This window comes from Sciurus carolinensis, unplaced genomic scaffold (genome assembly GCF_902686445.1).
Source record: "Sciurus carolinensis unplaced genomic scaffold, mSciCar1.2, whole genome shotgun sequence".
Taxonomy (NCBI): domain Eukaryota; kingdom Metazoa; phylum Chordata; class Mammalia; order Rodentia; family Sciuridae; genus Sciurus; species Sciurus carolinensis.
The window spans coordinates 74915-84931 of NW_025920190.1; the positions used below are offsets into that span (position 1 = coordinate 74915).

The 10017-nt window shown below is 58.9% G+C and overlaps 1 protein-coding gene across 8 annotated transcripts in view; it reads right to left on the reverse strand.

The window, feature by feature from the left end:
• The window catches only part of Cfap46 (cilia and flagella associated protein 46), an 82262-nt gene extending 74902 nt beyond the window's left edge, over nucleotides 1-7360 (reverse strand). For 7 of the 8 annotated variants that reach the window (XR_007106828.1, XM_047537873.1, XM_047537875.1 and 4 more), the window contains exons 1-8: nucleotides 7259-7360; nucleotides 6581-6705; nucleotides 6273-6404; nucleotides 5849-5913; nucleotides 4891-5055; nucleotides 3995-4118; nucleotides 3271-3365; nucleotides 2675-2785 (exon numbers count right to left, since the gene is read on the reverse strand). Coding sequence is in view for 6 of the 8 variants with exons in the window: in XM_047537873.1 (XP_047393829.1) it covers nucleotides 2675-2785; nucleotides 3271-3365; nucleotides 3995-4118; nucleotides 4891-5055; nucleotides 5849-5913; nucleotides 6273-6404; nucleotides 6581-6705; nucleotides 7259-7307 (866 nt within the window). In the remaining 2 variants the exon portion in view is untranslated. The other variant, XM_047537879.1, reaches the window with a different exon arrangement.
• Between the last annotated feature and the right edge of the window lie 2657 nt (nucleotides 7361-10017).

Below are 10017 nucleotides of genomic sequence, written 5' to 3' on the forward strand. Positions count from 1 at the left end.
CCGTGAAGGGTCAACCACTGGTTTTCAATAGCCATACTGGTTCTGAACGAACAGAGTGGATTCCCCCTGCCCAGAACTGCAGGCACGCAAGCCCAGGGGGAGGCCCCAGCAGGTCCCCCGGGTGTCCAGAGGCCTTTGTGGCTCCCTGAGCTGCAGGGAAGGACCGACACCCCGAGGGCTGTGCTGGTGGTGAGAGTGAGTCCCAGCACAGCTCCCCCAAGGACGGCAGTAGGACACAGGTCACAGGCTGACCCCAGGGAGCCTGCCCTGGCCACAGCTGGCACAGTCTGGCTACACTGCAGTCCACACGCAGCAGGCCAGGACCATGCTGGGGAGGAGACCCTTCCTCACTGGCACCGGTGCACAGGAGGAGGGCTGGCCACAGCAAGGCCACCTTCGAGTCCCTCTGAGCACCAGTCCTGGGCCTCCGGGAAGCAGCTGGGAACACCAGCACCAAGGCCCCAACAGCGTCTGACCCAGGACTGGCAGGAATAATAGCCTGAATCATTCTCATCTTACGTACAACGCTTTTGTACATAAAGACATTATTAAAAGAGGGAGCAGGAAGCTGGGGCAATTGGTGATGACGTGGAAGTGGAGGGTTCACGCCTTAACGCCAAAAGCTCCTGGAGTCAGACACAGGCTCTTCGTACCCCACTTTTAAAACATCCCAAAATGAACGGGAAATTAACAAAGGGAAAGCAAGCCTACAAATGTTTAAGACCAACAACTTCAGAGTAGGGGAAGGGGCGGACAGCATGGCACAAAGCACCCAGCGCCTCAGACCCCACCCCCAGAACCTCCTGGGGGCACCATGAGAGACCCTCAGGAAGGGGCAGCCCACACCATCCAAGGCCCCGTGGACGTCCTTCCTGGGATGCACTCCACAGGGGTCCCTGTGTCCGTGTGCACAGGTTCCTCCTGAGGAGCCACTGCAGACCTGGCCCAGTACGAATGGCCTGCAGAGGGCACTTCATCCCTCTGCTCTGCCCACCTCCTGCAGCAGGGCCTGCAGGACTTGGTCCTGCCTCCAGTGCACCCTCCTGATGACCCTGATGTCTTTGCTGGGCTGTACAGGACTCTCCAGCGCACCCTCCTGATGACCCTGATGTCTTTGCTGGGCTGTACAGCACACTGAGTTCTGGTTTGGAGGTGGGGTGTCCCCAAAAGCTCACATGTGAGAGAGTGCAGAAAGGTTCAGAGGAGAAAGGACTGGGTTGTGAGAGTCTCAGCCCAGCCAGTGAATTACTCCCCTGAAGGGATTACTGAGTGGTAACTGGGGCCAGGTGGGGTGGGCTGAAGGAGGTGGGCATTGGGGCACGGCTTTGGGTATGTACTTTCTATCTGGAGAGTGGAGTTTCCAGCTGCTTCCTGATCACTGTGAGCTGCTTCCCTCTGCCACCCTCTCCTGCCATGATGTTCAGCCTCACCTCAAGTCCAGGAATGGAGACAGCCTTCAGTGGACTAAGACCTCTGAAACCACAAGCCCTCAAATAAATGTTTTCTCCTTAAAATTGTTCTGGTCAGGTCCTCTAGTCGCAGCGTGGAACACGCTGACTACAGCACTGACCCCGCGCTCTAGCTGACTCTCCCTTGCTGCCTCCCACGCAATGGCTTGCAGCCCCGTGTCCGTGGGCACTAAGAGCTGCTAGCACCAGTGGGCTGGGTGTCCTGCTCCTCTGTCTGGCCCCAAGACCCGAGGTGTCCAGCGTCCTGCTCTTGGCTGAGCGGGACTCCTGCCCCATGGGCACAGCCAGAGGGCAAATGCGCCTTCTTTTAAGTCGCAGTGGTGGTCATTTGTCACACAGCCACCAACCACTAGTACGACCCGGGCTCTGTTCCCCAGGGCCATGTGCCGGAGCCGTCTGGACGTTCCTCTTCCTATGGGGAGCAGTCATGGACGCAGTCCCACCCTCACTCAGCGCGCCTCAGAGAACTTCCTCCACCTAGACACAGTTGCAGGGTGGGCCGAGCCTTGGGCGCCCCCTCCTGGGGAACACAGGCCCACACACCGTAGCGACACCTTCACGTGGCAAACTGCAAAAACACCCAGAGGATTGCTCCAAGCAAAGGCCAGGACACTCCCTACGTTAGGGGGGATCTCCCAGGACGATCTCAAAGGAGGAGGCTCAAAGGCCCCGGCAGGCTGAAGAGCCAGGCGTGCTGGTGATGAGACCCGTGCAGATTGAACCAGGCAGCTGGGACTGTCAGCCCCATGTTAACAGGACCCCACTTGCCTTACGCTCAAAGAGCTAATCAGGAGGCCACCAACCACTGCAGGGGTGGTAGGCCAGACCCTGCCACCTGCCCCTGGTGGGGAGAAGTTTCCAGAGCCCCAGGGCTGCCCAGGCTCAGCACCTCTCCTGGGAGTTGTCCCTGGACACGTCTCAGAAGGTTCCAGAAAGCCCTGGTGGGCTCAGGAAAGATGTGCCCTGCGTGTGTGGATCGCGTGTTCTCCCCCCGCGTCACTCTGATGTTGCCGAGTGGGACGTGAAGTCACACATCCCAAGCGCACAACACAAACCTCAAGAAAGACCAGGGGGAGACGCACCACGTCTCGCTGCTGTGCTGGCAGGCGCTCCTGCCTGCTTGCTCGGTATCTTTCCACGTTTTCCAGTACTTGCTACCTTGTACGGAGACCACAGAGACCACGCACTGGAAACACAGCACTCACTTTTCTTCTCTGACTGCGGGAAAGCGCTGGAGGTTGTACAGACCTAACTGTCTGTAGGCCCTCTTCAGAATCGAACAGGCGTCTTCTGGTAAGTCATTTTTATCCAGCTTTCTAGAGTTAAATCCGAGAGGAAAGAACATCCTCACAGCTGTGCTAAAGTTATTCTAAGGAGACGTTAAGTCTGTGAACCTGTTCCCGTGACACAGGCCCAACATGTCCCGCCTGCTCTCTCCCCACCACCCCAGAAAGGTCCTCGCTCCCCATCTTTCCTACCTTGTGCGAGTCATTTCTCCTACGACACTGAAAAAAACACCCCAGAAAACCTGCCCAGGCGGCCATAGCAGAGCAGTACTGCACTGAAGACCATCGGCATGGAAACCAGGGCCCTTCCTCCTCCCCGGAACGGGGCCAGCCTCCCTTGGGAGCCGCTCTCCTCTGCCCTGCACTCCCGGGCACACCCTGGGCCCCACTGTCCTCCGCAGGCGTCCCTGGGCTCCGCCTCCTCCAGCTCCCGTGACACAGGGCTCCCCGCCAGAGGGGCCGGCTTCTGAGCGCAGCCCTGGGAAACCCACCTTTGCTGCCCCAGGACTACTCACGCCTTGAGGGAGTTAATGTGGAAAGACACTGACAGGCTAATGGAATGTTTCCTTTCCATCTTTAACTGAAGCTCGTCCATTAATTCATGACGAACCTGTCGTAAGATGGGACAGAATATTAGCTTGGACCCAAGCAGGTAATTAGGCAGCGATTCAGAGGTGTGCATAGATATTACTATTTTATTCTTCCTGTAAAATCAATTAAGATGTATTTTCTCATAAAAGTTTTATAGCTTTTCATGTATAACTTAAGGTGATCCTTATACCTGAAAATTAATAGCCAATGAATAATATAAAAATTACTGCAGTGGGGACATAATCCTGAAGTAATTACTTGCACCTTTACAAATTTTTGGGGCTGGGGAGATAGCTCAGTCAGTAGAGTGCATGCCTTGCATGCACAAGGCCCTGGGTTCGATCCCCAGCACCACAAAAAAAAAAAAAAAAAATTTTGGTTAACTTAAAAAAGTTCTATGATGTTACCAAAGGAATATTTAAAGAGAAATAATGAAGGCAAAGATCCTGTTTTGTTTTAAAAGGATACTGGGCCTGGACGTCTGCTCTCAGATGAAAGGCGGCTTCTCACATCTTCGCTTGGCTCAGGTGTGCACCTAGGTTCCCATGCCCTAATTAATGGCCTCGTTCCTGGCTTTTAGGCAGTTCTCTGAAGGATGAATTTCAGGGAGATCACTGCTGAGGCCTGTGTTTAACTATGTCAACTTACCATGACCGAGTACATCTGCTGATACTTCTGGGGCACCCGGGCTTTTATGAAGGGTGCTGCCGTGGAGCAGAACTTGGCCGCCTCCTCCTTTTTCCCAGCTTGCAGGTAACACTCAAGAAGCTCCCTGGGTCACAGAAGGTGTGGGCACTGAACTCCGGAAGTTGCTTCTGCAGGTGCCTGGGGACTGGCTCAGCCACCCGCAGCTGTGCCCCTCACAAGCTCCCTCTCCCGGCTGAGGCTCACCAGGAAGAGCCACAGGAGAGAGAGCAGTCACCCTCACAAGGGAGCTGGGAGCTCCTGGCATTTTAATTGCCTAGGCCTTTTTAAAATGACATTATAAAAAGAAAGATCTTGTCTGTATTTACTGTTTTCAAGTTTCCGCCAATGGCCCCAAGTGGGAGCCGCTAACCCACAGGCACTGGACTTGGACTTGAGTGGGGATCTCCACAATCAGCACAGGTGGGACCCTTGAGGCCACAACTGCCCAGTCACCCCAGATAAACCCTGTTTCTGTCCAGCTGGCGTGCTGGTCAGGCTTTGCTGACCGTCTGCCCCTATGGCTCCTCAGACCAGGACGTGTGCCTGTCTGTCCCCACCGTGCTGCCCCTCCTGCCTGGTGGGATGCACAGGCTCTTCTGGCTCAGGTATTTGTGCAAAGGCCCCCCCACACTAAGAATCCACCACAATAGGGCTTGGAATCCATGACCACATTGCCTCGACTTTGAGTCTCACGCGCCTCTCTGTTTTCTGCGGAAACACCCCCAGCAACTCACCCACAGATTTCTACCCTAACGAGACACCGACCCAGTCCTGACCGTGGAAGGGAAAGCAGGGTTCCCACAGGCTGGGAGGCAGTCACAGCAGGAGGGGGGGGGTGGCCTGGGCACCTGACTCACAGCATCAGCTCTGCCCGCCACTCCTTGTCCTCTTCCTCCGTCTGGTTTAACACGCTGACGATTTGGGAGAGGCTGGGGATCACGTACTGGTGGCATCCAGGCTTGAGGAATGGCCTCACCATGTGCCAGTACAGCACAGAGGCGTTGTACACCAGGAAGTAGTACCTGTGGCCGGGAGAGGGAGTCTGAGCAGCAGGGCGCACACGAGGGGCTACGGTTCCCCTGGGCTCTTCTGGGAGAAGAGGCCTCCCTGCCTCCAGCTGATGGCAGTGGTCCATCAGGAGCACCAGGATGCAGAGCCATCCCTGGGGCAGGCTGGCAGCCCCGCTGTGAGGGAGCCGTGGTTCGGCCCACAGTGAACCCCAGCCATGGCTTGTGAGTTTGCACAGGGCTCCTTTCTTTGAGTCATTCCACAAATTGAACAACCCCAAGGAAATATACCAGTGAGCAAGGAGGGAGGGGCTTGGAAGGCTTCCTGGAAGTGCTGCCCTCCTGCCTGACCTGGAAGATGCCCAGGAATCCGCTTGGCCCTGACGCGCTTACTGTGAGTATTCCAGTGTGTGCAAGCTCAGGTTTCAAAACCACCCTTACTAGTGATGAGAAAGCACTGACAGAGTAGGAACTGGGGACTCAAGTGTCCAGGGACACAGATGGTCAGCCCACTGGGAGGACACAGAGGGTGACCTCAGCAGCCAAGGGCACCTGTCAGAGGGAGGCCACAGAGATCATACTCTGACCGGACCCGTGTGGATCACGGAAACTACAGAACATCGCGCGGTCTGTGGGGGTTTCTAGGAACAGAGCAGCTGCACCTGCTAAGATGTGCCCACCACCGTGGATCCACTGACACCCAAGGAGTGCTGAGGAAACCCCACGGTTCAAATAAGCCATGTCAGGCAGGGAGCTCTGGCCGTAGTCTTCATACCATCCACTGGAAACAGGGTTGAAGCTTGCCTACCTGGGCTCTCCTTTTGCAAAGTTTATAGCCTTCATGTACTGAGTTACGCAATTTTCAAATTCCTCCTGAAATGAAGTAAAGCACGCTCAGTTCAATCTAACCGGTCACTGTTCAGGTCACTTCTGTGAACACCCTCTCCCCATAATGGCCTGGCAAGACGGGAAGCCACATTGGCTGGGTCTCTGCCCTCCCCAAGCTCCCCTTGCCCAGCTCAGGGACAGCTGCAGGGGCAGAAGGCGAAAGACCACAACACTACCACGCAGGGGTCAAAGGGTCACACACATGACCAGAGACCTGAGAAAACCCTGGGCATCGCATGTCACTGTGAAAACGAATTTGGGGACTTCACCATTCTGCTCAAGCCCCGCACTCTCTGCTCAAGCCCCGCAGCAGGGTCTAGCCTGCCCAGCACCAGCCTTCTCACCAGGTTGTCTGATGACTTGGGGGCACACAGCTGGGCTCTGCACAGGTGCGCTCGGCCCAGAAACTGGGTGACTGGTCCCTTCACCTTGAAGTACATCTGGATGCAGTCCTCGCTCACCTCTGGCTGCCCCATCTGCAAGAGGACGCTCTTTGGGTGGCAAAGCCTTGACTGCAGACCCGGCAATCAGGGCGGGCCCAGCGAGGTTCCGCCCCCAGGACCGCCCACCAGCCTCTGCGTCTTGTGAGCCCAGAGCCCTCCCCACCCCCTGCGCTGCTGGGGGTGGGGCGCAGGTCCCTGGAGCCAGTCACCTTGAGGGCCTGCTCTGCACACAGCACGAACAGGTCGGGGCTGAAGCTCTCCAACGGGTCGAACTCCGACTTCCCCATGTTGGCGGACTTGATGAGCTCATAGGCTCGCTTCAGGGCCGCCTGGTCTGCAGGGCAGAGTGTCAGCGGAGGAAGGTGAGGTCTGGAGAGGCACAGCCCGGGCCAGGCCCGCCTGTGGTCCCCTAGCCTGTCCCTGTGACACGCGGTGACATGTTCCCTGGAACCCTGGACAGGCTGCCCAGAAGCCTCCCCAGCTTCGCAGTCAGGGACAGGGATGAGAAAGGCAGCCACTACTTGGGACAGGGAGGAAACCCTGGACTCCGCAGTCAGGGACAGGGATGAGAAAGGGCAGCCACTACTTGGGACAGGGAGGAAGCCCTGGACTCTGCAGTCAGGGACAGGGATGAGAAAGGGCAGCCACTACTTGGGACAGGGAGGAAGCCCTGGACTCCGGCCCCAACGCAGCCCTCAACGCCCTTCATCTTCCAGGGCGCCTGTCCGGGGGTCTCTTGGGCCGGGATCAGGGTCGGGGGTCTTCCCCTCCTGGGGGCCTTTTCCCGGACTTTCCAGGTGCAAGGTCGGGGTCGGGGCCTCCCGGGGCGGGGTCCTCCCCTCTCAGGGCTGGGGTCCCGGGTTTCCTGGAGGCCGGGGCGAGCCCACCTTGGTGGCTCTCAGCGCGGGCCAGCTCCTGCGTGATGACCAGGTCCATGATGCCGCGCCGCTAGCTACCTAAAGTCAGTGGTCAGTCGGGCGGCCCTGCCGACCGGCGGTTGCCTAGCACCCGGAGGGACGCGGGGCGGTGGGCGGGGCCGCGCGGGGTGGGCGTGGCCTCCCGCTCTCGAGACCACTGCAGAGGTCGGAGCTGAGCGCCGCGCCTGGCCCAGGCGCGAAGAGGGGACGGGTGGGGCAGTGCTGCAGTCCCCTGGGCCAGAGCAGCAGGTGAGGGCTGTGGGCGCCCCGGCACAGGACTGCGTCCAGAGCCCGGGGAAGGACCTGCGTAAGGGGCGGCAGCTGGCTCAGACCGGCGAGAGAGGATCAGCCTGAGTAGGAGCTGCGGGCTCACGGGGGCAGAGCATGGGGACCCGGGAGGAGGGTCCCTCTGGTGGTGGAGTCCCAGAGAATGGAAGAGCCAGCCAGGCGGAGGCAGGAAGACCTGCGAGTTTGGTTCTTAACGGGAGTACAGAATGGGTGGCCTTTGGGTCTGGAGGGGCCTCCTTTTTAAAAGTAAAAGATATCCAAGCACTTTAAAAGTTTGAAGACTTTTAGCTGCGAACAAGACTGTGTGTCAAGAATCTGCAGAAAGACTGCAGCCTAAGTGAACTTAGCTCAGAGCAGATAGAGTGCCAGTAACGTGGGTATCGTGGCTGTCAGTGCATCTGCGCCGTTGAGCGGCAGCAATCCAGGACAGAAAAGCACCATTTAAAATGACATCCCGAGGCTCCTCAGGAATGACCAGGGGGAGCCCGCCAGCTGCGGGGCCTCTGGGGAGGTTTGCCCGTCCCGAGCTGGGAGACCAGGGCCTGGGGGTGCTGCCACTCCAAACCGCGAGAGCAGCTAGGCCCCAGGCTCAAGCCGGCAGCGATCCTTCAGGACGCCCAGGAGCCAGTTCCAAAATCCGTGTGGAGACGCAAGGGGCAGCACTGGGAAGAGCAGAGCAGAGGGTCCACCGCATGCCCGCAGCCCATGCTAAAGCCACAGATGGGCCTGGTGCAAGCGGGCACATGCAGCCCACCCCTGGAAAGGGAGGGTTTGAAGCAGTTCAGCAGGCCCTGCCCGCCACCCAGAAGCTCTGTCCTGGGCGCTCCTGAGAGCCAGGGGTGTGGATCCGCCGAGAGGTCCCAGGGCTTCCCTGCCCCAGCTGCCCTGGGGGTGAGGCCGTGCTCACCCCCACATGGCCACGCCTTGGTGGTCCAACACCCTGAGCAGACCAGACCTGAGGGCCTGCTGCCTGCAAGCCACCAGTGGGCAGGTCTGGGTCGTGTGATTCCGAGGTGAGGGGATGCTCTGTGACAGGCCCTGGGGAGACGGGTCCCTGGCAGGGTCTGAGGAGTGGTCTGTGGCAGGGTCTGACAAGGTCGTTTTGCCTGATACAGCTTTGGAAACTAGAGATATTTCTCTCCGTGTGCAGCAGTGGCCCTCCAGAAGGCAGAGGCGCGGATCCCTGTAGCTCGGCGGTCGGGTGCTTCCCAGGTGGCTCTGTGGTGTGTGTTGGTGCCCCGGGATTCTCCACCCCAGGCGCCCGGCGGGTGAAACGCGCCCTGGCGTCACCCTGACGTCGTGGCAGGACGCTTTCTGAATCTTAGAGCTCCGAACATGGAAGCTCTGGTTGGAAGGCAGCCACAAGTAGCAAGACCCTGATGCCCTGCTGTCTTCTTGCCACATGGTGTTTCAGGTCGGCCAGGCCCGGCTTTCTTGCCCGAGAAGCAAGTGTGGAAGGGGCAGGTGCCTTGTCTGTGGCTGGGCCTCCCCCCAGAGGCAGCCGGCGCTTCTCTCCGTGGACCTGGGGTGCCCCCTCCTGGCACTTGGAGCTCACCAGCAGGGAGGAGCTCTGAGCCCCACGGTCTTCTGCACAGGCCTCAATGCCCTGCAGCCCGCTGCTTCCCCAGAGTGGGTGCCCAAAGCTCTAGCCTCGACCCTGACTTGGGGTTGTGGTGACCAGCCCATCCAGGAGCCCACCTGAGGAACCAGAGACACCCCCGTCCCCAAGGAGACCCAGGACAGGAGCAGGTTCCTCTCTCACCTTCACACTGCCTCACCACAGGGAGTGCTCTGTGGCTAGGTTCCCAGGCTAGACCCCGAGGCCTCTCCATGGGTGCACAGATGGGGGCGCCCACTCCTCTTGCCCGTGTCCACATCCCGTTTTCATGAGGCAGGAGTCGTCAGCTCAGGACTCGCCCTGATGCCCTCAGGTGAGCCAGTGGCCTCTGTGAAGGTCCTTCCACCTCCCGAGGCCCAGGGCGTCAGGGGACAGGAACCCAGAACACCTCAACCAGAAAGTGGTGGGATCCCTGAGCAGCAGCATTTGCCCCTTCACCACCAGAAAAGAGGAGGGGCTTCACTGTTCTCTAAGGGAGCACAGAGCAGTTTGAAGGGGCAGAGCGCGTCGACAGAGCTCCTCCAACGCACGGAAGCCAGCAGCCAAAGCCGCTGGGTTGGATGCCCAAGAGGGAGTCCACTTTCAAGGGACCGAGAATCCTAGCTCCCAAGGTCAGGCAAGGAGAAGAAAGGGGGTGGTGAGCTGGGGTGGAGCTGATGGTCAGTTGTATAGGTCACTGGCCTAGCTAACCCTGGTACACACCTGACCATCGGCTCCACCCCAGCTCACCACCCCACACACCTGACCATCGGCTCCACCCCAGCTCACCACCCCACACACCTGACCATTGACTCCACCCAGCTCACCACCCCACACACCTGAC